Raw genomic sequence first — 26,543 nt, 5'->3', positions numbered from 1 at the left:
AACTTTCTCAAAAACACTACAATGCCATTTTAGCCTCATCAGGGCAATGTCAAAATGTAAATGTCGACTTTTCTCAACACGTTTCTCAATATGACTTTTCTCCTCGCGACACTGCGACTTTTCTCCTCGCGACACTGCGACTTTTCTCCTCGCGACACTGCGACTTTTCTCCTCGCGACACTGCGACTTTTCTCCTCGCGACACTGCGACTTTTCTCACTGCGACTTTTCTCCTCCAGACACTGCGACTTTTTCCCCTCATGACATTGCGGCTTTTCTCCTTAAAACATTGCGGCTTTACTCCTCACGAAATTGCGACCCCCCCCCCACACACACACACACACTAGTAACATTGCGACTTTTCCCCCCTCGAGACATTGCGACTTTTTCCCCCCCACTCATAACATTACGACTTTTCTCCTAACAACATTGCAACATTTTCCAATCAAACTTTGCGACTTTTTTCTCCTCGACACGGGGATTTATTTTCCTTTTCATAACATTGTTGTGGAAGGAGCTCTTGTGGTGTGTTCCTGGTCTGTAGTGGTTATAATCTGAACCGGTGACAGGGTTGTGGGGGACGAGGATCACTGATGCACGTGTGGAGCGAAGGCTTGTCCGTGTGGTCCGATCTAACAGACGAGCTCCTGTAGCTCAAACTGCTGAAGAAGTTCATGCTGCTGATGATCGATAGGTCACGACTGTTCAAGCAGTAAAAGGGGACCAACACAATATTATGCAGGTGGTCATAATGTTATGGCCGATCGGTGTATTATAGTGTATTTATTGTATAGTCCACATAATCTACATATCTATACATCATCTGTAAATTCCTATCTATCCTGCACTAATATAACTTGTATATACATATTTAATTACTGGTTAATATCTATGTATCTATCTATGTATCTATCTATGTATCTATCTGTCTATCTGTCTGTCTATCTGTCTGTCTATCTGTCTGTCTGTCTGAGGACATGACTATAAAGGGGTGTCTGCCTAATGTATAATGTACATATAAAAGCTGTTATAAAGACATTATTTGTACAAATTACATTATAAATACCAGGTTTTGTACTAAAATGCTCTAGAAATGTATGTTTTGATGAAAAAAAGAAAACGACATCATTCAACTACATATTTTTTAATAATTACTAATCTGTAAAATCTGAACACACACACACACACACACACACCTGTTTTAACTCAATCACCACCCAAAGAAAGCTAGCAAGAAGCCCAAATGCTGGCCGAATCCCAAACTGGTACTTAGGGCACTACGTGAAGTGTACATCCCTCTTCAATGTAATACAAAACGGAGTGCACTAAAAAAGGGCGCATGAAGTGATTTGAAATACAACCCACTGTTCCACCACCTATTGTATCGCCTACAGCCGGTGAACGACATGTAAATTCTGGTTGTTTGTAACGTGACTGCTTATTTGTTCAGGTTTAACAGCTCGTACTCACCTCGGCATGACTTCCAGAAGCGGATCTGGGTAAATCTGATGTCTTTAAATGCGTTTTTTTCCACTACACTGTCACCTTTTTATATGATAACGGCAGCCTGAAGACTAGTCCGCTGACCGCGCCAATAACATCCGGGTCACGGAGCGTTAGCGCCGCCATGTTCACGGGGTCTGCGCATGCGCGCCAGGCCGCTATTAATCATGTATAGACAGTGATTTTTTATTTTTTATAAAAAAATGTATTATTGCTATTCTTCTTTTTATTATTATTATTATTATTATTATTATTATTCGTTTTTTTGTTTAAAATTCAAAAAAAATATTTACATAGATATATAAACATACATAGATATTTGATGTACGTTTTAGTTTGAGTTCCTAAAAACGTAAAAAAATAAAAATAAATAATGCATACTTTTAAAAAGTACGTGTGTGTATATATTATATATATATATATATATATATATATATATATATATATATATATATATATATATATATATATATATATATATATATATATATACAGCAGTGAAGTGTGCAGTAGGAACGACAGACTGGTTCGAGGTGGAGGTTGGACTGCATCAAGGATCGGCTCTGAGCCCTTTCCTGTTTGCAGTGGTGATTGACAGGTTGATGGATGAGGTCAGACAGGAGTCTCCATGGATTATAATATTTGTGGATGATATTGTTATTTGTGGTGAGAGTAGGGAGCAGGTTGAGAAGAGCCTGGAGAGGTGGAGTTACGTGCTGGAGAGAAGGGGAATGAAATTCAGTAGGAGTAAGACAGAGTACATGTGTGTGAATGAGAGGGAGGGCAGTGGAGGGGTGCGGTTGCATGGAGAAGATGTGGAGAAGGTGGAGGAGTTCAGGTACCTGGGGTCACAGACAGTGGCATTGAGTAAAAGACAGGAGATGTTGAGATGTTCATTGGGAATGACGACGATGGATAGAATTGGAAATGAGTTTATTAGAGGGACAGCGCATGTAGGACGTTTTGGAGACAAGGTGAGGGCGGTGAGATTGAGATGGTTTGGACATGTGCAGAGGAGGGACATGGGGTATATCGGTAGGAGAATGCTGAGGATGGAGACACCAGGAAGGAGGAAAAGAGGAAGACTAAGGAGGAGGTTTATGGATGTGGTGAGGGAAGACATGCAGGTAGTTGGTTTGAAAGAGGCAGATGTAGAGGACAGGGGGGTATGGAGACAGATGATCCGCTGTGGCGCCCCCTAATGGGAGAAGCTGAAAGAAGAAGAGAAGAGGAAGATTAAATAAAAAAAACAAAACAAATAAATGTATCTTCTTCTTCTTAGTCACGCTCTCACTTTGTCCCTGAAACGTTCTGCATGTGCAGCCCCTCTAATATATAATATAATTACAAATATAATATGATATAATCAAATGCATTGCATTAATTCAATTCGTTAAAATCAGTTGAATTACTTGATATTTTTACGGTTGTTCATCTATTAGTGCAAAAACGTTCACTGGTGACTGAATTTTATTGAGTTGGAAAAGATTTTATGTGATATTTTTGGCTAGTTGTCTTTCTCTCTCTCTATTAAATGTACAAGAATCCTCAATTCATGCACTTGTATGTGATCATTATATTTTCTCGTAATGATCTTACATATTCTGGTTTTATTTATTTTAGAAAATGAACTCTTTACACTGATACCATTTATTAAAAAATTAAAAAAATATAAAAATTACAAGTCATGCATAATCCTATTAATTTTAAAAACTTTAAAACAAAAACCCAAATTGATCAAAGGTTTCTTTTTTTTTTTTTTTCTTTTTTGACAGAAAGGGATTTTAGTTTTATTTCTAACAAAACAATTACACTCATACCAATAACCTTTCCTGCACTTTCCTATTTAACGAGATTAATCTTAAGAAAAAAGAAAAAGTTTGCTTTTGTTTTGACAGAACGTGATTTATAAGGGGATTTACGACACTGTCGCAAAAAATAACAATAGTTCACGACTCGCTGCAACCGAAATACGACTGTGTGCGGCGGTTGCCTGGCAACCTTGGGATTATGGACCGTTTGAACTAGCAAGTCGTGTTTATAAAGTTTTATTGTTAAAATAATTACATGGTTTATTATAGTATCATTGTTATTGTATTGTTCTCTTTTATTAGGAATGTTATTTTACACACATTTAAGGGGGGGGGGGGATTTTGACATGTAATGTAGCTTTCCTCAGGTGCTAATCTTGGTTTATGCTAGCTGTGAACGCGCCAGGAACAGAAGGTGGACCATTATTTCATCAGTTTTATGTTTTTTATTCCTCTATAATTTTTATAAAATGTGATGTAGATGTTGTGTATTAGTGTGTGAAACTTAAAAAGGGAATAAAGGAGTGTGTGTGATGCTGTAATACCTGCTGTAGAGCAGCTTTTGGAGCAGGAGGAGGATGATGATGATGATGATGGTGATGAGTTTTTCTGTGCTTTGACCTGCAGAAGTTTGTTCCACAATGTCCCATCAACACGTCCCTACTCTGTGTTAACTTTCCCACATCACTACCTCTGAACCCCCAGTGTCCTGCTTTCCCAGAGCAGAGAACAGGAGCAGGATGCCCCCAGCAGCAGACTGGCCCTTCATCATGAGGGTCGACCCTGACAATCTGGGAAATGATGAAAAGAAGATCTGCGACATGATTCTGAAGGTACTGAGACCTGCAACCATTCATCAGAAATATCGGCGCTCGACATAACGTGCGATGTGTCACGGATGGGATTGTCGTAAACAATCAATAAAAAAAAAGTCTGTCAACAGCCTGATGATAAACATCTCGTTCTCCATTTGCTGTTGTAATAAACTCCACTCTTCTGGGAAGATGTTCCACTGGAGTTTATGGAGATGTGTTCTCTGATACGAGGTCGTTAGTAAAGTCAGATACTAATGTAGATGAAGTGAGGAAGGCTCTCGCTCTCTCTCTCTCTCTCTCTCGCTCTCTCTCGCTCTTTCTGTGTGTCTGTATTTCTCTATCTGTCTGTCTGTCCATATTTCTGTCTCTTTCTATCTAAATGTCTGTCCATATTTCTGTCTCTTTCTATCTAAATGTCTATCTATCTATCTATCTATCTATCTATCTATCTATCTATCTATCTATCTATCTATCTATCTATCTATCTATCTATCTATCTATCTATCTATCTCATGTTGTATCTGTTGATTAGAAGACAGTAAAAGACTCCTGTATCTGTGTGTACTATTTTTTGTATTTTATTATTAAGTTATACACTGGGTATAAAAGTATTGGCACCCTCCTGTACAACACGTGAAATTAGCAATATCCCAGACCCAGAGCCCCGCACTGCACACACTGCGCTTCCAGGGTCGGATTCTGTGGATCCACCACCTTCCGGAGTGTGTGAGAGATTAAATTCATCTTCCTTTTACTTCTACAGATTCACTCAAAAGACCTGAAGGAGAACGAGTGGAAGAGAACGGTGCACCTGTTCAGAATCTTCCAGCGTTTACTCGAGGTAAGAAAGTTCACTCGGGGCTGTTTGTTTCTTTGATTTTCTTTTTAAAGGTCTGGTTTTCAGGACAGTGTACGTGTTCTCACTGTGTTCTCACTGTGTTCTCACTGTGTTCTCACTGTGTTCTCACTGTGTTCTCACTGTGTTCTCCCTGTGTTCTCCTCGTGTTCTCCCCGTGTCCTCCTTGTGTTCTCCCCGTGTCCTCCTTGTGTTCTCCCCGTGTCCTCCTTGTGTTCTCCCTGTGCGCAGGTCAAGCTGTCGGAACTCTCCTGTGTGGACGACGTCATGCAAAATGCCGGCCAGGAGCAGGCGAGAATAGGTACAGCGTTCTTCTCTGAGAGATGAGATTTCAACCGAATGTCCATCACAGGATTATCAACTAAATTTATCGGTTTATCTTTAAACAGAAAAGCTGCTGAAAACCAAGATCTCTGAGCTGGAGGCAGAGCTGGAGGTCTGAACATGGACTCTTTCACTAAGCTTTCGATCTCTCCATCCTTTCATCTGTTTCTTCATCTATTTATACATCAATTAATTTATCGATCTACATGTCCATTTTTCCATGCATCCATCCATTCATCTGTCTGTCTATTAATCTATTTGTCTGTCCACCTGTTTGTCCCTCTATTATCTATCTATCAATCTATTTGTACATCTAACCAATGATCTATTAGCTGCTCCTTTCCTTATCTGTTCATCCATCTATCCATCCTTCTTTCTATGGTTTTATACATCTATCTGCCTGTCTGTCTGTCTGTCTGTCTGTCTGTCTGTCTGTCTGTCTGTCTGTCTGTCTGTCTGTCTGTCTGTCTATTCATTATCAATCCATTTGTCTGTCTGTCTATCGATCCACCTGTTTGTCCTATCTATCTATCTATCTATCTATCTATCTATCTATCTATCTATCTATCTATCTATCTATCTATCTATCTATCTATCTATCTATCTATCTATCTATCTATCTATCTACAAAATACAAAGTAAATAAAGAAAAAAAATCTAAATCATTATTTGTTCTGAAGGTCGGATTTTCAAGGCCTGGTATCACCAAGTGGCCACTGTGGGGCGCTTGAGCAAGGCCCCTTAACCCTTTGTACTCTAGAGGCGCTGTAACATGGCTGAGTTTGTGAAATTGTGTAAAAACCCCTGATATTTGGGCTGAAATGGGCGCTCTCTCCACCTCACTGATGACTCAGATTAGTTTGCTAATCCCACATGACTGCGAGCTGTTGTCTGTTTGTACGTTTATAAAACGTCCCGTAAAGAGGACGTGTTCTATTCAGGACTGCTGAAGGGTGCAGGGTGGAGGTAAAGGCTGCTTGTCCGTGATTGAGTTTTGTGTAACAGTAATCTCGTGCGGTCGTCTCAGATGTCTGCGGGGTGGAGAGACACGCGCTTCCTCCGGGATGAAATCCGCCAGATGGAGAGTCAGTTGGATCACAAGGATAAGGAGGTGAACCAGCTCACTCAGGACATCGAAAAGGTCAAGTACGACATCGAGAAGGTACGAGCTCACAGCTCCTACAGAGCCACGTCTGGGGTTCAATCACACACACTAAAGAGTGTGTGTGTGTGTGTGTGTGTGTGTGTGTGTGTGTGTGTGTGTGTGTGTGTGTGTGTGTGTACAGTTTATATAATGAAAGATTTAATAATGTAATTCTGTTTGTTCTTCTATCTGTCTGTTTCGTTTTTTTTCAGCTGCCTGTCTCTCTTTATTTTAAATGTCCATCTCACCTGTCAATTTCTCTATCTGTCTGTCCATCTGTTTGAATGTTTATCTGTCTGTCTTTCTTTTTTAATTGTCTGTCTGTCTGTCTGTCTGTCTGTCTTTGTTCATCTATCTTTGTCTCTCTGTTTACCTGTCTGTCTTTTTGAATGTCCATCTATCTGTCTGTCTCTCTGTTTATCTATCTGTCTGTTTAAATGCCCATCTATCTGTCTGTCTCTCTGTTTATCTATCTGTCTGTTTAAATGTCCATCTATCTGTTTGTCTGTTTTAGATGTCTATCTGGCTGTTCATCTGTCTTTTTTTTTTTCCCCAAATGTCCACCTGTCTGTCTTTTTTTGAAAATGCATCTTTAATTCTGTATCTCTGTTCACCTCTCTGTCTGTCTTTTTGAATGTCCATTGATTTTTCTGTCCCTCTTTTTCTGTCTTCCTGTCTCTGTTTTATCTATCTGTCTTTCTTTTTGAATGTTTATCTGTCCGTCTCTCTCTTTATCTGTATTTGTTAGTAAGTGGAAGCAAAAAATATTGTTTTGTCATCGAGTGTGATTTCTGTCCCCTAGATGACACAGCGAGCAGACGAGGCTGAAAAAGAAAACAGAAAACTGAAAAGAGAGGTATACACACACACACACACACACACACACACACACACACACAGTCGTGCACACTATGGCTGAAAGTTTGTCTAGACTTGATCATGTGATTGGTATGTGCTTCTTTGTGAACATCCCATTAGTCCTCATTTGCTCCCATAATAACCTCCACTCTTCTGGGAAGATGTTCCACTAGATTTAGTGGAGATTATTTTAGCCACAGGGGTGTTAGTGAAGTCAGGTACTGATGTAGTTGAGAAGGTGAGGAGGCCTGGGGTGCAGTCAGCGTGTACCTTCACCCCAAAAGTGTTTAATAGAGTTGGAGCTCTATAGCAGGAGATCTTCTATTCCAACCAGTGGAAAGCAGATCTTCATGAATCTGGCTTTGTGCACAGGGGTATTGTCGTGCTGGATCAGGGTCGGGTGTCCGAATACTTTTGGTGTTAATGCAGCGTATGTTCCTGTGCAGGTAACCGTGAATTCATTAGCGTGTTATAAAGACATTTACTCCGAGTGAATGAAAGTGCGAAACCTAACGCGCGCTAAGGGAGCGAAAATAACCCCCCGAGCACACGGCAGGTCCTAATCCTAATGTCAGGCTCTACCCTAACCCAGCCTCGTACAGAACATCCCCCCTCCACAGGGGGTCAAGAAAGTTCAGACTCTCATGAAAATATCGGTGAAATGTTATGAGAGATTCGAATGTGTCACATGACCAAGTTTCCCAATGTGGTCTGGAAATTTATTTATTTTTTTTTTTTTTACTTAACAGCAGTGTGTGGACAGAAAGAGAACGTTTTTGTGTGTGTATGAGAGAGAGAGAGAGAGAGAGAGAGAGAGAGAGAGAGAGAGAGAGAGAGAGAGAGAGAGAGAGAGAGAGAGAGAGAGAGAGAGAGAGAGAGAGAGAGAGAGAGAGAGAGAGAGAGAGAGAGAGAGAGAGAGAGAGAGAGTGTGTGTGTGTGTGTGTGTCAGTAATTGTATAGATCATCAGCAGGATAAGGGATTTCTACCACTTCATCCCCATCTGTCTATCTCTTTCTTTCTCTCTGTTTAATCATTTCTCTTCTTTTTTCATTTCTCTCCACATCCCCTGCTTTCCTTTTCCCATCATCATTCCAAGTTAAAACAGGCAAAAAAGAAGGTAAGACACATGAGTTTAAGATGAAGCAAGGCTCTAATGCGCACACACACACACACACACACACACACACACACACACACACACACACACACACACACACAGCTTTACTTATACTGTGTATATATATATATATAATGGAAGTATAATTGACTTTTATATTTTTTATATATTCATTATATTATAGATTTTCTTGTCAATTCCACTTTTTTCTATTTTGATGTTTTTACTGTTTTCTAAAACTTTTTTTTAAATTCCATTCTTTAGCTCTTATCCCTTTTTTGTATTTTTTATATTTGTATAGCATTTTATTCCTGGGTTTTTTTTTCTCCTTTCCACAAGATGGAGCAGCTCCAGCAGGACGTGGGGTTCTACAGGAAGGAGCTGGAGCAGAAGGACTCGCACCAGAGCCGAGACGAGAAGATGGAGGCCCAGAAGAAACTCAACAAAGCCAACCAGCTGGCCGAGCAGTACTGGGACAACTGGCAGGTCAGCCGGGGCGGTAAAATTGGCTGAGCCGTCTGGGCGGGGCTTGCTCGCCATCTGTTACAAGATTGGCTGGCTTCTCATGCTACGACCAAATTAGAAAGAAAATGGGCGGGGCAAAGCGACACTACATATATGTAAAAGATGTGGGGGGTAATAAAATTTGTGGTGGTGCAACACGAACAGGATATAATGTCAATCCCATAACAATGTAACCTTTTGTACTGTGATTGTAATGTATGAATAAACCACACTGTATATTTTTATCCGTTTCCAGTCAGGTTATATCAGCTATAAACTGTCTTTCCCTCTCCAGACCAAAAAAAACCTCTTATGGTCCCAATATACCTCGAAACCTTTGCGTTCCAACCTGCAAAGACGCCATTTCTATAACCGCATCTAACAACAAATCCACGCCTTCTGACCAATCAGAATCCAGAGTTCAGTAGCAGCACCAGGTCAGGATTTCACGTCTGTCTCTCTGTGGTTCAGCGCTCCGAGGACGAGAACTCGCACCTGAAGGGCGAACTCGAGAACCTGCAGAAGAGCCTGGAGGAGTCTGTAAGGGAGATGGAGAAGATGACGGACGAGTACAATAAGATGAAGGTGGCCGTGCAGCAGGCGGACGGGTTCATGGACCAGCTGAGGAGAGAGCGAGATCAGGCCACACTTCAGGTTCTTTAGTATAAACTAAACCACGTCCAGACTTCAAGAGACAAAATCAGTCATATGCTCATTGTTTATGCTTTTCCTCTAACCGTGTGTGTGCGTGTGTGTGTGTGTGTGTGTGTGTGTGTGTGTGTGTGTGTTTAGGTCAGAGAGCTGACACAGCAGATTCAGGCTCGGGCCGAGGAGGACGATCCAGTGATGGCTGCAGTCAATGCTAAAGTAGAGGAGTGGAGGGTGAGTGAGTGTGTGTGCGAAGGAGAGAAAGCGAGTGTGAATGGGACAATTTGTGTGTGTGTGTGTGTGTGTGTGTGTGTGTGTGTGTGTGTGTGTGTGTGTGTGTGTGTGTGTGTGTGTGTGTGTGTTTTGGCTTCCACTCAGTAAAACTTATCTTTAATCACATCAAACTGAAAATTAAGCTGGTAAAATTACTTGTACATCACCACTTACAAGACTACACACACCTTAAAACGTGTGTGTGTGTGTGTGTGCGGGCATGCAGTTGCGTGTGCGGTTTAATCCATCAGCTGTTTCACTTCGTCTTTAATCAGATCATATGACAGCGTGTCTGTGTGTCTCTGCACCAGGATGGGTTTCATCTCACGTCAGTGTTCATCATCTCGAACACCGTCCTTCTGCAGAATAAACTCGCCTGGCATTCACACGTGTTTCCTTTGATTTTTTTCCCTCCGCCTGTGTGTGTGTGTGTGTGTGTGTTTTGCTTGCCAGCAGAGCTCGAAACCCACATTTAAACGAAAGTACCTGCTGACAGATTAAGTGTACGTGTTTTGCACTTTGTGCCAAAAAACACAGACGTTTTTCAACTGAGTAAAAACTTTGTGTGTGTGTGTGTGTGTGTGTGTGTGTGTGTAGAGCGTGCTATCAGGGAAAGACGGCGAAATCCTGGAGTACCAGCAGATGATCCGGGAGCTGAGAGAGAAGCTAAAGGCGACTCAGATGGATTCGGACAAAAGCAACATCATCGCTTTGCAGCAGGTCCTGAGCAGATCATCACCACATTCCGGGTCTTGGGGGTTCAGCAAACCCAAATCGTACACAGATTATGGGTCCAGATTTACGTAACGGGAAGTTCAGAAGCGGGAAGGTCTTTTATTTATTTATTTATTTATTTATTTATTTATGTATGTCTTTGAGTGGTGAAAATCACTGATGATCTCTTCATCATGGTACTTGTTAGTGGGTGGATTTATTTATTAGGCAACCAGTGAAAATTATTTCCTCAAAGTTGATGTTAGAAGCAGGAAAAATGGGCGAGCGTAAAGGATTTGAGCGAATTTGACTAAATTGTGACGTCTAGACGTCTAGACATCTCCAAAACTGCAGCTCTTGTGGGCTGTTCCTGGTCTGCAATTGGTCAGAATCTATCAAAAGTGACAAATCTACAGATTCCAGTACATTACATCTGATGAGACCTGATGGTGATTGTACATTTTTCCAGTAAAGGTCACTCATTGCACACATACACTTTATGGACAAAGGTATTTGGACGCCTGAATTTTCCAGCTATATGTGGTTCTTCTCCAAAGTTTTCCCTTTGCTTGGAGACCCAAACCTGTTTCACCATGACAATACCCCTGTGCACAAAGCCAGCTCCATGATCTAGGGTTAGATCTGCTTTACATGGGTTGGAATGGGAGATCTCTTGCTATAAACCCTATTAGATGAATTTTTCCTTCTTCACAAGCTTTCAAGAGACACCAGCCCTGTGATCTACAGTAGCGGAAAAGATGTCCGGCATTTTAGCCAACTTCGGCGCGCTACACTCTACAGGCAAAAGTATTGGGACACCTGAGTTTGTGGTTGGAGGCACATGCCTGTATGGATGCATGAAGATTTTCTTTCATTGATCTAGGAGACCCAAACCTTCTCCATCATGACAATGCACCTTTCCACAGAGCCAGCTCCATGAAGATCTGCTTTATGTTGGTTGGAGTGGAAAATCTTTAGGATGAATGTAAATGCTGACTACACCCCAAGCTTCCTCGTCCTCACCTACATCAGTACCTGGCCTTATTAACACTCTTTTGGCTGAATAAGTACAAACATCTAGTGGAGAATCTTCCCAGAAAGCAGAGGATATTATAAGAGGAATCTGGGACCAAACATGAAATGTTCAAATAGAAGAACATACAATCCGATAGTCGGGTGTCCACAAACTTTCGGCATAAGGATTAAGGTATGAAGATGATGATGATGATGATGATGATTAGATCAAAACTTAATATTGGGAAAGTACACATCCAGGTACTTTCCATTCGCTTTCACAGTGTGTGTTCTTGTAGCTCATGAAATCAGTCCACCTTTATTTATTTTACCTCTCCTCCATCGTTTCACACTTTCTGTTCCGTTCTCTGTCCTTCTTTTTCGCTCGATACCTACGCAGATCGTTTATGAACTGTGCGCTGTAAGTACCTTTCGTTCGACTTGTGTAGCTCTCTGTGAGTTCTCCTTTATCTCCTTTATCTCCTCAACCTTTTCATTTCATTTGATATTAAATGAATACACCCTTCCTACATCGTGTTCTCCGCATCGACATGCACTTTATATATCAGTTATAAAGCGAGACATGACACGACAGAAGTGCGGTTTGTGTCGCTGTATAGGCAAAAGTTTTGGGACACCTGACCTGTGGATCTTCTCCAAAAATGTTAGAACAAAATTGAAGGTGGAAGATCTCCAGCTATTCAGCTATCTGGGATGAATGTGAACACTGAGTATCTCAGTACCTGACAAATCTCCACAGAATCTAGTGGAACATCTTCCCAGAAGAGTGGAGGTTTCTTATAGCAAGGAAATGGAGACCAAGTGTGGAAAGGGAAGTTTAAAAAGAAGAACATTAATCTTATGATCAGGTGTCCACAAACTTTTGTCGGTATAGTGTATCGTTTTGCTTTTAAAAGCAACGTCAATACGGAAACGATTATTTAGGATTTAGGGGAGGAGTCTCCATTGACGTTACTCAAAAACGGATAAAAAAAGTAAATCACATGTATTTATTTATTTTAGAAAATATAAAAAATAATACAATTATGAAAATAAGTGTTTTATTCTTTTCATAAAAACGTTTGTGGTTCAACAGCTTTTTAACACTGAGATGTAAAGTGTGTGTTTTTCGTCTCATTCTGTGATTTACTATCAACTTGTAGTTGTGTGTTATAGAAGTGTGTGTGTGTGTGTCTTGCTATTCGAAGGCAGTGCAAGAGAGAGACCGGCAGATCAAGCTGCTGACTGAGCGAATGGAGCAGTACACGGGCGAAATGGAGAAGAACGCTTCACTCATCGAGGAGCTCAAGAAGCCACTTAAAAATGACAAAGGTGAAAAAATCACACCATCATTACCTACTGGACTTGGTGGATCTGCTCAGGGTTACATTAGACTCATTACCTACATTATAACTGCTAAAAAAAGCCCTCCTGTACCACTGTGATCTACAATGGACAAAGAAAGACGGAGCTCTACACTATACTGACAAAAGTATTGTGACGCCTGACTTTCCCAGCCCTATGTGGTTCTTCCCCAAACTGTTTGCTGTAGCATGAAATTTTCTCCTCACTTGAACTCAGAGACCCAAACCTGTTCCAGTGCACACATGGGATATGCTTTACATGGGTTGCAGTAGAAGAGCTTTGGGATGACATTGGCTACACTTTAATCCACTTGACCCTGCATTAGATCAGTACCTGACTTTAGACCCTTGTGGCTGAATCTTTACAAAATCTAGTAGAACATCTTCCCAGAAGAGTGGAGGTTCTTATAACAGCAAATGGGGACTAAATGTGGAATAAGATGTTTAGACGAATCTTATGGTCAGGTGTCCATAAACTTTTTGTGTCTAACAGCTAAAGTGTGTACCATTGTGATCTACGCAATGGTACAGTGAAAGACGTTTGGTTTTTTCGCCACCTTTGGAGCTCCATTTTGTTCGTACAGTGTCTGCTATGAAACTCGTTAAACAATGAGCTTGTGAATTTTGGGGTATTTATTCAGTTCCTGAACTTATAGTGCATTTTTGTTTACAATGTTATGCGCTTAAATGTTGCTTCAATCAAAATGTATTCCAAATACACTCGCATTGCAGTGCATCATGTTCTTGGAGGATAATTAAGTCAGATTTTGTGTTCAGTTATTGTAAACCCCAAACTTGACACTTTACGGACGATTCCTCACACGTCCAGGCTCTAGCTCACAGCAGAGGAAACTGGACGAGCTGAACACCAAACTGCAGGCTGCGGAGCGGAGGGCGGAGCAGGCCGAACGCTCCGCCCATCTCGCCGAGTCCGACGCCCAGCGCAAAGATCAGGAGCTGAGCGAAACTCTGAGTCACATTCGACTTTACGAGTCTGTGAGTTGAACTTTCTGAGCTTTTTTCTGTTTCTACACTGTAAATTAAATTGTCTCATCCTACTCATTCTGTAAATTCAGTTCGGTCTAGACTTTGTCTGCATTATCTGTGATAATGTCATACACCACAGACAGATGATGGGGGGGGGATCTAATTGAAATTCAGATTCAATTATAAATCTGAATTTCTCAGTCCAGTGTATTGGTAAATGAAGCTCTAGAGCTCCAGCGAAGTTACTATGGTAACAGCACCTCAGTGACTGTATAAAGTTATTTATTTCATAAAAATGTAAAAGTATATACAAGCAATATAGAAAATGCACTAGCTAAAAACAACAATATTCGAGCAATTTGGTTTAGAAACCATATAATATACTAGTTTTATACAGCCTGTAGACAATTTTAGCCTAACTACAGACAAAACACACTAGCTATATACACAAGCTATGCACACATTAGGTAAGCTAAGGTATTATCTTTATAGAATTTGTACAAGCTATAAACAAAAATATACTACCATAGAACAAAATATATTAACTATATACATTTAGAAGCTGTAGACAAAAAAGTATTCTAGCTATAGATAAAATATGCTACCTATAGAGAAACTATATTGGCCATAAAAAAAAATACAAATTACAAGCTGTAAACAAAAATAAAAAACTGTGAACAAAAGATACCAGATTACTCACAATATACTGGCTATTTACTGTAGAATTTGTTCTAGCTCTAGATAAAAATGTACTAAATATGGACAAAATATACTACATATAGACACAATATTTTAGTTATAAACACTCTATTCTTGTATTCGCTATATACCAAGATATACCAACTATACACACAACATACTAGCTTTATAGAATTTGTATTAGCTATAGACAAAAACTATTATTGAAACCAATTATTGACATAATGATATTGGCTACAAAGTATATATACACAAAGTTCTCTAAACAACATGTACAAGCTATAAACGTTTTGCTAAGTATATACAAAATACACTACCTGTAAACACAATATTTTAGCTATACACTACATCTACTAGGTATAGATCAAGCTATTCTATGACAAAATGTTCTAGCTATACACACAATGTTTAAGCTACAAGGAAATTTGTACTAACTATAGCTAAAATATACTAACTTTAAACAAACTATATTGGCTATAGACAAATGTGTATTTTATAATATTATATATAATAATTTATAATAATATATACAATGATTTTTTTTATCATTACTTTATTACTTAATACAAAATATTGTAAACAGTAATTTGATTTGTTTTAGTATATTTTATTGTTTATTTGATAGTATTTATAGCTCTTACATCATTAGAAGTTATGCATAGTCAATAATAATAATAATAATAATATATATATATATATATATATATATATATATATATATATATATATATATATATATATATATATATATATATACACTAGCTATACTTGCATTAAACTAGCTATATACATCACGTGCTAGACATATAATCTAGCTATAGCCCAAGATTATATAAACTATGGACAAAATACATAAAAGTTACACATATACAAGCTGTAGACAAAAAATATTCTAGCTAAAGACAAAACTATACTAACAATAAACAAACGAAATTTTTATAGACAAAATGTATACTAACTGTGAACAAAATATTTTAGCTATAAACACAATATACTAGCTATGAATAATATGTACTAGCTGTAGACACAAATATATTAATTATAGATAAACTGTATTGGCTATAGACAAATACATACTATAGAAGCTATAGAAAAAATGTACTGAGTGAGGACAAATTATACTCCCTGTAGAAACAATATTTCAGCTATACACATATAACTATATAATTAAATATGGAAAGAAATATACTCACTATATACACAATGTATACACATAATGTAGATATATAAAATTTGTACTAGCTACAGTCAAATGGACTGTATAAACAAAATATATTGCCTATAAACTCAATCCTAGCTATATACACACATGCTAGCTCCATACACCATTTACTAGCTATAGATAAAAAATTGCTGACTATGTACAAAATATTTATAAACCCATTATTCCTGCTATAGACCAAATATTCGAGCTACAGACATATTTATTTGCATGGGGTTGGGATCCAGTGATTATCATTATTGTTATTGCTAGCACATGATACAACAAACCATTAAGGAAAATGTCTGTGGCTATTATTTTCCTCTGTAAATTAAAACATTCACATTTCTCAGTACAAGACAAATTGCTTTTCCGTGGTCATTCGATGCAGAGGATTGAAATGTGCAGATCACATAGAAATGCTTGCGTATTCCATTGAGCTGAGATCTCACTCCGAAATCTTAGCTCCAAAGTGGGTATATGATATATTACTTAGAAGCATGAGCTTTCATCCTGGTCAGAACATGCACGGTTGCGTTTCAGGGCACAGACGGCTTGGTCGCCGCCGTAGCCGAGATCAAAGAAAGCAAAAACCAGATCAGGATCCGCGATCGAGAAATAGAATCCATGACCAAGGAAATAAACCAACTGGAGCTGAAGATCAACGACCTTCTGGACGAGAACGAGGAGTTGAGAGGGCGCCTGGGTCAGTCACACGCTGTTTACATAAACATGTCCCTTGACAGGAGATTTGAGTTTCACTGGCTCTTCTGTTTGCCTTCTCAGCACAAAGACTCGCTGATTTATAGCACAGCTTCTTTATTTTCATTAGGTTTAAATCAGGAGGAAGAAGTGGATTTGACCGAGTTCAGGAGATCAAAGGTGTTGAAACAAAGGCAGTACAGAGCCGAGAACCAGGTTCTGCTAAAGGAGGTAAAGACATTAACGTTTCATGGCTTTTGCCAAACGCCTACGTCCAAATTATCTCATTTATACAAATGAGCAGTTGAACGTTAGGGGCCTTCCTCAAGAGCCCAACAGTGGCAGCTTGGTGGTTGGTCTCTTGACCTTCCACATCTAATTTTAAAATCGTAACCATTTATACAACCACATCCAGTAAACAACAAAAAGGTAAAGATTTGGTAAATACACTGCAAATATTTATATATTTTATATATAGCTTATATTTTATTGCTTCTCTTATCGTGAAAAATGCACCAACTTCTTTTTCGATCGTAAAAATGTGGACTGATCATCCTTGGTTGTTCTTAGGAAATTATTATTTTTAAATAAAGTTTTACTGATTATTCGGCACCAATAGTTGATTGCTGGAAGTACGTATCGGTAGTTTTTCCGGCTTCCGGTCCACTGTCATTGCGAGAGCGGCCTCTAGAGGTGAATCACTGATGCCACATGCTGTTTGTTTTTAGACATGAGACTGCGTGCTGCACGGAGAGCGCTATATTATATTCAATTATTATCATTTATTCATTATATAATTATATTTATTCATATTTATTTCATTTACCACATTTTCGTGATGCAGTATTTCTTCTTTTTTTTGGTTGTAATAAATTTCAGTATTATTTTGTTTTTATTCAGTATCTATTTAAAAAGAAACTATTCGTATCTGTAAAATCCACTATCGGTCGACCTCTAATTGAGTATCCATTTGACTTCAACAAACGGAAATGAAACCGTTATGTTCAAGTTCAAATCTCTAATTGTGAACCTCCGGCTTTGTGGTAACAGTTTGGAGAAGAACCACATCAGGTGTCCCAATAATTTTGTCCATGTAATGTAACTGGTGGTGGATTTGGCAAATTACAGGAGCTCATGCAAATACACTGTCAGAATGTTTATTTCATATTAAACCGCTGTATCCCCTTTTTTTTCCTCAGATTGAGCGTCTCGAGGAGGAAAGGCTGGAGCTCAAACAGCGTATCCGTGCCCTGGTGAAGGACAAAGGTCAAAAATCCTTTAAAAATATTTTCAAGTAATGTTTTTTTCCTCTCCAGCTACATATAATACCAAAAAGGGAAAAGGGAATACATAATTCAACTGCAGCTTTATTTTGGTCAAGAATTCTACCACAAACCACAAGCCTGGTAGATGTTTTTTACCACAGCAGTGATGCAGAAAAGAGACCGGATATCCTTCAGCTGAGGTCAAATAAATACAACAAAGTGAAAATTATTTTTATATATATATATATATATACACACACACACACACACACACACACACAGTAGTGTTATTTTTTTGCACGTTTGTTACACTTTAATGTTTCAGATCATCAAACTAATTTAAATATTAGTAAAAGATACACAAGTGAACACAACATGCAGTTTTTAAATGAAGGCTTTTATTATTGAGGGAAAACAAAATTCAAAACTACACGGCCCTGTGTGAAAAAGCAAACACTTTTTCACACCACTGTGTGTGTATGTATGTGTATATGTATGTATATGTGCTCTGGTCAGCTGATCACTTTTGACACGTGAGACCGCGTGCTGCACGGAGAGCGCTATATTATACGTTTTAATTTATTATTAATGGGATGTTCAAAAAAGTACATACTAATTTTATGGTCAGAGTCTCTACAAAAAACATTTTTTGGTTCCTATATTGTATATGTTATAACAGCTAGTATTAATGAATGAAAAGCAGTATTTATGCTGATTGTAGAGTTTTGTCTGTAGGTACCGCCGTGAACAGTAGTTCACTACTCGACGATGAAACTGTTGAGAAACCCAGCAGGTCCATCAGGGAACGCTCGACCCTCAGACCATCCAATGAGGATGGACTCAAGCGCAAAGTATGATTTTTAACCAAAAAATGTAGATGAATCAAAAAGAACTTATTCTAATCAATTCAGTCATTTTTCCACCAGAATGATCTCCTGCAGAAGGACCTGGCGAGCAGAGAGAAAGAGTTGGAGGTGACACGAGCAGAATCCACACGGTTTAAAGCCAAGCGTGAGTGCATACACACGGATTCACCCGTACCAGCTCCAGGATTACTCATTGGTTTTGTGCTCATTGGCTTTGTGTGTTTCTCCACAGTGAATGAGATGCTGAAGGAGAACCAGCAGCTGGAGCAGGGCATGAAGGAGATCTTGCAGGCCATCCAGGAGGCACAGAGCAAAGCTCCTGCTCAGACGGCCATCAGCGTCCCCAGCCTGGAGAGACTCGTCAGCGTGAGTGATCTGAGCTTTCAGACGTGTTTGAGCGATACAGATAATGTGGAAGTAAACTGGTCTGGGGTGAAAAGTGGTTAAAAAAAAGTAAAATTTTGGTATATGGGGGATGGTGGGTGATTTGGTATGGGGGAGGTTGTTGATTTGGTATAGGGGGGAGGTGGGTGATTTGGTATATGGGGGGAGGTGGGTGATTTGGTATGGGGGGTGGGTGATTTGGTATATGGGGGGAGGTGGGTGATTTGGTATGGGGGGAGGTTGTTGATTTGGTATAAGGGGGAGGTTGGGTGATTTGGTATATGGGGTGGAGGTGGGTGATTTGGTATGGGGGGGAGGTTGGTAATTTGGTATGAGGGGGGGTGATTTGGTATAGGGGGGAGGTGGGTGATTTGGTATGGGGGGGGTGGGTGATTTGGTATATGGGGGGGAGGTGGGCGATTTGGTATATGGGGGGTGGGCGATTTTGTACATGGGGGGAGGTGGGCGATTTGGTATATGGGGGGGGTAATTTGGTATGGGGGGGTGATTTGGTTTGGGGGGAGGTGGGTGATTTGGTATGGGGGGGATGGTGGGTGATTTGGTATGGGGGGGATGGTGGGTGATTTGGTATGGGGGGATGGTGGGTAATTTGGTATGGGGGGATGGTGGGTAATTTGGTATGGGGGGGATGGTGGGTGATTTGGTATGGGGGGGGATGGTGGGTGATTTGGTAGGGGGGGGGATGGTGGGTGATTTGGTAGGGGGGGGATGGTGGGTGATTTGGTATGGGGGGTGGTGGGTGATTTGGTATGGGGGGGTGGTGGGTGATTTGATATTTGATGGGGGGAGGTGGGTGATTTGGTATGGGGGGGAGGTGGGTGATTTGGTATATAGAATCATTTTGATGCATCATCTGTGTAATTATGTCCAGGCTTTAGAGATGAAGCACTCGGAGGGGAAGGGTGATGCAATAGCACACCTGAGAGCACAGCTGGATCAGCTGACCGGCAGGAACGAGGAACTGAGGCAGCAGATGAAGGCAGCTCGAGAAGAGGCAGCCAACACTCTGACTCAGCTAATGAAGGCTAATGAGAAGGTTCTTCTCGCTCTTTTTTTTTGTGTGTTGTTAATATAGACATAGCGTAAACATGAAATAACACTTTAATCCAATCTCTTTTTGGTCAGGTCTCACGTTTGGCGAGCGAAGTTGAGGCTGTGAGTCAATCAGCAGGTACAGCTGTAGCTCCAAAACCTCTTTTTCTGCCTGAAGAAATGCCACCAACTAGCGTGCAGCTCATTAACTCTCTGAACGAGTACGTGATCCAGGTGCTCCAGGTAAACCAGACAGAAAACTCTTCTGACCCTGTGCAGTATTATATGATAAACCTCTCTTAATGCTTTCATTCTGCTCGGATTCGCAGGAGTTAAAAAATAAAGAAGATACAAGCAAGCAGCACGCTCTGGCTCTGGAGGAGTACAAGAGGAAATTCGCCATCACGCGACATCAACAGGGACTGCTGTACAAAGAGTACCAGAGGTTTGTCCTGCTCATGTAGTAGATCATGAGATAGAAGACATGTAGAACGCTCGAGAACATCATCTGCTTTGGGTTTTAGTGAGAAGGAGGCCTGGAGAAAGGAGAAAGAGTGTTTCACAGAGTGGAAAGTCAAAATGGAGGAGCAGAAGGAGCAGGATGCGGTGAAGATCCAGGAATATAATGTAGGACCTTTTGTTTGAGTGTCAGAAAAAAAAAAGATGTTTAATGCTTTATAAATGTAAAAAAAAATAAAAAATGTGCTAAAAAAATTTATTAATGAATATTTTCTGTATAATTACTAAAGAATAATATAATATCGCTCTCCGTGCAGCACGCAGTTACACATACACAAACAAACAGCACACGGTGCCTCTAGAGGCCGCTCTCGTAATAACAGCAGACCGGATGTCGGAAAAACTATCAGTGTGGATTTTTGCCGATGGTTCCAGCAATCAACTGTCGACCTCTGATATTTATCACGCTTATCCTGGTGCATAAATAATTACCCCCCTGCAACACATTTTGTAGTGTTAGTTGGAATACCAAGTCACAAAAAGGCAACGCCTTTGAACTGTGCTGTGAACATCCCATTCCACATTCAGTCAGGTGAAAAATCTGGTGTCTCAATAGTGTAAATAATGTATTTTATATAATCATCTCAAAAGTTCAGGATACTTTTTCAATGAGAAAATAATTGTATTTTTTATTTATTTAAATTTTTTTTATTATTATAATACAGAACAAAAAGAATGTCTGGTTTTATTTGATCTTTTTTTTTTTTTTGCACTACAAAGGCGTGTGTGTGAAAGGGGTCATGCGTTGGAGTCAGAAGGCACTTAAGTAAGTTGATGATTCGCTGTCCATCTGACCAAAGGAAATAACGCGGACTATCAGTACCATGTCGAATTGTAGAGCATCATATTTTTTTCCATTGCATCGTATGGAAATTGGATCGCGCTTCATTTTAATACTGGTGAATCGCATCCGTATCTGTTTCATATGAATCTTTAATGTATCGTTGGTTGTGCATCGAGATGCGAAGCTTCAGTTATGGAGATTCGCATCCATACTGGAGTCATACAGGACACATTGATAATACTAGGAGGTAAATCTAGTCTGAGGATCTCTGAATCTGTGTGTGTGTGTGTGTGTGTGTGTGTGTGTGTGTGTGTGTGTGTGTGTGTGTGTGTGTGTGTGTGTTTGTGTGTGTGTGGATTCTCAGCTCTGGCGAGAAGCTCTGCAGCAGGACCCGAGTGAGATCAGGAGGCAAGTGGCCGAGGCGGCACGTAAAACCACCTTGCTGCGAGTGAACGAGAGGTCTCTGACCCGTCGCTACACCACCCTGATGGAGCAGGAGCAGCATCTAAGGAAGGAGAACAACAAGCTGAAGGACGACTCCGTCCAAATGGAAGCTGCCGTGACCGAGAGAATCGGCTATCTACAGAGGTTCAAGGTGCGAGATCCTGCTTTAATGTGAAAAACGAAAAAAGCATTTCAGACACGTCCAGGCGATGTGACTGGAACAATCAGGGCTTGGAGGCGGAGCCTCTTTAACCGTAACAACACTATAGTTCTATAGTAACTAGTTCACCAATCTTATTTATTCTGAAAGGTGGAAGGAAGGAGGTCAATATAAATTTTCCCTGCGGCCTCCAAATGTCTAGAACCTGCCCTGGGAATAAAAGATGGATTATATGTTTCTGGGTGAATGTTCTGGCAGGAGATGGCTGCGTTTAAAATGGCGACACTCCAGAGAGCGCTCGACGACAGCGTCCCGTCCTCAGAGCTGGAGCGAGCGAACAAACAGTACAACGAGCTCACCATGAAATACAGAGACCTGCTCCAGAAAGACAACCACCTGATCCAGAGAACCACCACGCTGGAACATTTGGAGGTTTCTCAAGACTTTTTTTCTTTTTTTTTTGCACCTCGACCAACTGGTTAATTCTGACGCCTGTTTACGAGATGCGTGCTCTGATTTCTGGTTTCAGAGTGAGAACATCTCCCTCCAAGAACACATCAGTTCCCTCAACAAGGAGCTTGAGATTACCAAGGAGAAGCTGCATACGATGGAGCAGGCGTGGGAGCACATCGAAGCCACTGGTAAGATCTCCATTGTTCATATTGACAAAATCTGGAGACAAAGTGAGTGGAATCATCCACTCAGGACCACTAGTGTGTGTGTGTGTGTGTGTGTGTGTTTCAGGAGGAGAAGGTGGTATGGATAAAGCCACAAAGGCCCTGGCGAACAGCGAGATCCTGTCGGTGTCTAAGCGCATCACCACGCTGGAGATGAAGGAGCTGAACGAGAGGCAGCGCGCCGAGCACGCTCAGAAGATGTACGAGCACATGAGAAGCTCCCTCAAACAGGTGGAGGAGCGGAACTTCGAGCTGGAGGCCAAGTTTGCAGAGGTTCGTCTCGTTCGAAGCGTCACCGAATCCTGTTTATAGAGCTTTTGGTGTGAAGCGTTTGGTGTGTGTGTGTGTGTGTGTGTGTGTGTGTGTGTATATGTGCGTTCAGATGGCAAAGCAGAACATGGAGGCACAGAGGATTGAGCGTGAGTTACGGGACGAGCTGGCCGACAGCGTCAGTAAAGAAATCAGCGACGCAGACCGGCGCCGAATATCGGAGCTGGAGAAAAGCGAAGCCGAGCTCAGGATCGAGGTTTCCAAGTAAGTTCCTGAGATCCATCACGTTTGCCTGTTCTCTACAGGATCTCTATCGGTAAATTCCAGGGTTTTTTTAACACAGTTGTATTATTATTATTAACATTTGTGATCAACAGTTTAAATATTTTTATTTTCTATTTTTTTCTTTATTCAAATATTTTATTTCTTAATTAAAATATTAAATAATTTTTTCTTTTAAATAAAATGCCTGCTTTGTTAAATAATATATAAAATATATTTTATAATATTTTATAAACTAAAATAATTTATATCAAAATCAAATAGAATAAATCTAATTAATGCAATACACTACTTTTATTATATTGATTTGATTGAAAAATAAAGATTAAATAAATTATTAATTAAATTGATCAAAATACTTGAATTATTTGGAAAAATTTAATTAAATATAGAATTTCCGGACGATATGATCTACATAACTGTTCTATTTATTTCAGCTGTTTCAAATGTCTTCATTCCTTCTATCCTTCATTCATTCACTTACTTGATATGCAGAATTTTAAGAGAAATTCTTGAAGCTGGTAATTAAACGCTAAAGAATCCATATCGCTAGACTGGCGTAAAACCGGTCGCGATATCGCTCATGCGCTAAACAGCTGCCACAGTGACACTGCGCTAACTCGAGTTTCTTTTTTTTTTTTTTTTTAATACCCCTGCCATTGTCTTGTATGTTTTCATGTTTAATAATAGTCATTAAAAGTGCAAGGCGGAGACTAAACAAACTTGCGGTCCGCCACTTGAAACGTTCCTGAAGGAACTCTGATTGTATCAAACGAAAAAAATCTCTGTACCGAAACTTTTTAGTACAAATACGTGTACAGTTACACCTCTATTAAATACTTTTTTAAAATATATTTAGCAAGCAGTCAGAAAGCCATAACACGGAAGTGACTACAGGTTGATCCTGTACCGAAAGTCTAATGGTTGAAATTGTAAATGAAACATAATATTTAGAGAGACTTACATTTACTGTTGGTAAAAATCTACTACACTTTGGGATAAATGGATTGTGTGCTACTGTGGATAAATGTGATGCAGTATTTCAAAGAATGAATGGAAATTGTTTGGTTTTGTTTTTGACTTTGTAACGCCCTTGATGACCTTTTTGTTCTTTGTTTTCAATAAACGGTAAAAAAAAAAAGAAAATCTACATGGTATACTGATCGAGTACGGTGTGTTCAGGTTGCGGGAGGTTTCAGACGTAGCAAAAATGCAAGTGTTCGCTCTGGAGGCCAGGCAGCAATCCAGGGAAAAGGAGGTGGAGTGTTTTAGGAGGCAGATTCTGGACTTTCAGGTGAGGTCATATAGAGGTCAAGGTGATATCATCTCCAGTGATGTGAAATTTTTTTTTTTTTTTTTTGAGACCATTCCATACAAATATATAACCCGCAGTCTCAGAGTGATGAGAAGGCCCTCATCGCCAAGCTCCATCAGCACATCGTGGCTCTGCAGCTCAGCGAGACGGCGGCCGTGAGCAGGGTGGAGGCCTACACCGGCCGCTTTCGCCACCTGGAGGCTCAGCGGCTGAGGGTGGAGCAGCAGCTGAACGCGCAGCAGCAGGCGCTCTGGCAGACGAGGCAGGAGGGGCGTCAGCGCGCCCGACACCTCCGCCAGGCCCTGCACGCTTTGCGCAGACGCTTCTCCGGAGCGCTCCCTCTGAGCCAGCAGGAGAAGTTCTCCAACACCATGCTGCAGCTGCAGGAGGACAGGGCGAGGGCGCGGGAGGAGGCACGCCGAGCGCAGGAGGAACGCCGCGCTGCAGAGGGAAAAGCGCAGGAGCTGGAACTCCAAATGAAGGGTCTGGAAGAGCTCACTGCCACGCTGAAGGACGTTAAAGGAGCTCAGAAGGTATGAGTTTTCATAGTTACCTCCAGACATTTGATCAGATAATTCAGACCTCCTGTTTGCCAAATTTTACAGGTAAGCGAGTGGCATAAGAAGTTGGAAGAGGTTCGCCTGCAGGACCTGAGGAAAAACAGAGAACTGGTGGCGCAGCGGGAGGAGATTAAGTACCTGAAGAACATGGTGGCTGAGCAGGAACGTTCCATCAGCAGTTTGGAGGAGGAACTTGTCCAGCAGAGCAATGTAGAAGATGCAGTTTGATGATAACATGAAAATTATTACCCAACCTTTTTGTGTATTTATATATATAATATTAGGTGTGTGTGTGTGTGTGTGTGTGTGTGTGTGTGTGGTAGCTGTTTGAGGAGCAGCATCTCTCATGGGATCAGAGAGAGGTGGAGCTGGAGCGACAGTTGGACATCTACGAGAAACAGCAGAACCAAATCATCGGATCTGCTCAGAAGGTCCTGCTGCTTCTCCACTTATATACAATATCAATATCAAAATCAAAAGAAATGATGACTTCATCCGAAATGACTGTCTACACACAAATCAGTGTCTAACTCCACGCACGTCCCCTATACCAGAAGTTCTTTCTCTGTTCTGTGTGCAGGAAGTCACAGCTCTACCTCTGCCATGTTAATCTGTATTCTACGAGAAACGGTTTAGCGACAGGAAATCGATCTACATATCAAATATCGATCAATAATTTGTGATCGATATTTGATATGTAGATCGATTTCCTGTCGCTAAACCGTTTCTCGTAGAATACAGATTAACATGGCAGAGGTAGAGCTGTGACTTCCTGCACACAGAACAGGGAAAGAACTTCTGGTATAGGGGACGTGCGTGGAGTTAGAACTCACTTAGGTAAATTGATGATTTGAAAGAAATCAAAGAAATAAAAGCGAACTATCAGTACCATGTTGAACTGTAGAGCATTCAATGAATCGAATCAAATCGGATCGGATCGCACTGTATCGTAATAAAGAATCGGTGAATCGTATCGGTAGCTGCTTCATATGGATCTTTTAATGTGCATCGAGATGAGAATCACATCGGCCTCAGTTATGGAGATGCTTCAGCCTCTCTTTCCCCATGAGAGGCGGAGCTAACTGAATCGACAGGGCGAATAAGAAACGCTTTCTGATTGGATGGATGTTCTAGATTAGAAACATTTTTTTGATTAGACCTCAGGAACATATATCTGTGTGTTCTTTTGAAATCGGCTGTATAAGAAGAGTTATTTCTTACCAATAAAATGCTTCCTGTGGTTATAGTTTGAAGAAGCCACAGGTTCTCTGCCAGACCCGAACCAGCCATTGGCTCATCAGCTGGACCATGCTCTGAGCAAAATGAAGGAGCATGTTCGCACCATCCTGGAGATCCAAGCCACCTGCAAAACTCTGGAGGAGGTAAAGTGCGAAGCGATGAAAGAACGTGATGAATTTTTTTGAACATCC

At 40.6% G+C, this 26,543-nt stretch overlaps 2 protein-coding genes across 7 annotated transcripts in view; one reads left to right on the top strand and one right to left on the bottom strand.

Annotated features, from left to right (window-relative positions):
• tmtc3 (transmembrane O-mannosyltransferase targeting cadherins 3) overlaps positions 1–1,599 on the bottom strand; it is a 43,176-nt gene extending 41,577 nt beyond the window's left edge. Inside the window, exon 1 of the mRNA XM_083561185.1 lies at positions 1,470–1,599. The gene's annotated coding sequence lies outside the window, so the exon portion shown is untranslated. The remainder of the gene's footprint in view (positions 1–1,469) is intronic.
• Positions 1,600–3,463: 1,864 nt separating this feature from the next.
• cep290 (centrosomal protein 290) overlaps positions 3,464–26,543 on the top strand; it is a 34,625-nt gene continuing 11,545 nt past the window's right edge. For 2 of the 6 annotated variants that reach the window (XM_083561173.1, XM_083561176.1), the window contains exons 1-33: positions 3,464–3,728; positions 3,941–4,146; positions 4,892–4,969; positions 5,216–5,285; positions 5,374–5,420; positions 6,336–6,470; positions 7,255–7,308; positions 8,768–8,914; positions 9,404–9,586; positions 9,725–9,814; positions 10,451–10,573; positions 12,790–12,913; positions 13,775–13,941; positions 16,376–16,538; positions 16,665–16,765; positions 17,734–17,800; positions 18,535–18,650; positions 18,726–18,810; positions 18,898–19,031; positions 19,942–20,106; positions 20,196–20,345; positions 20,432–20,547; positions 20,627–20,729; positions 21,770–22,000; positions 22,268–22,441; positions 22,539–22,650; positions 22,754–22,959; positions 23,069–23,220; positions 24,421–24,532; positions 24,631–25,086; positions 25,159–25,323; positions 25,437–25,544; positions 26,361–26,495. In XM_083561173.1, coding sequence (XP_083417299.1) covers positions 4,054–4,146; positions 4,892–4,969; positions 5,216–5,285; positions 5,374–5,420; positions 6,336–6,470; positions 7,255–7,308; positions 8,768–8,914; positions 9,404–9,586; positions 9,725–9,814; positions 10,451–10,573; positions 12,790–12,913; positions 13,775–13,941; positions 16,376–16,538; positions 16,665–16,765; positions 17,734–17,800; positions 18,535–18,650; positions 18,726–18,810; positions 18,898–19,031; positions 19,942–20,106; positions 20,196–20,345; positions 20,432–20,547; positions 20,627–20,729; positions 21,770–22,000; positions 22,268–22,441; positions 22,539–22,650; positions 22,754–22,959; positions 23,069–23,220; positions 24,421–24,532; positions 24,631–25,086; positions 25,159–25,323; positions 25,437–25,544; positions 26,361–26,495 — 4,362 coding nt within the window. In that variant the 5' untranslated portion in view covers positions 3,464–3,728; positions 3,941–4,053. The remainder of the gene's footprint in view (positions 3,729–3,940; positions 4,147–4,891; positions 4,970–5,215; positions 5,286–5,373; positions 5,421–6,335; positions 6,471–7,254; positions 7,309–8,767; positions 8,915–9,403; positions 9,587–9,724; positions 9,815–10,450; positions 10,574–12,789; positions 12,914–13,774; positions 13,942–16,375; positions 16,539–16,664; positions 16,766–17,733; positions 17,801–18,534; positions 18,651–18,725; positions 18,811–18,897; positions 19,032–19,941; positions 20,107–20,195; positions 20,346–20,431; positions 20,548–20,626; positions 20,730–21,769; positions 22,001–22,267; positions 22,442–22,538; positions 22,651–22,753; positions 22,960–23,068; positions 23,221–24,420; positions 24,533–24,630; positions 25,087–25,158; positions 25,324–25,436; positions 25,545–26,360; positions 26,496–26,543) is intronic. The other 4 variants (XM_083561174.1, XM_083561175.1, XM_083561171.1 and 1 more) reach the window with 4 other exon arrangements.

Source organism: Silurus aristotelis (assembly GCF_946808225.1).
Source record: "Silurus aristotelis genome assembly, chromosome: 14".
Lineage (NCBI taxonomy): Eukaryota > Metazoa > Chordata > Actinopteri > Siluriformes > Siluridae > Silurus > Silurus aristotelis.
The sequence above is the reverse complement of the archived record's forward strand: the minus strand, read 5'-3'. Positions and strand labels throughout refer to the sequence as shown.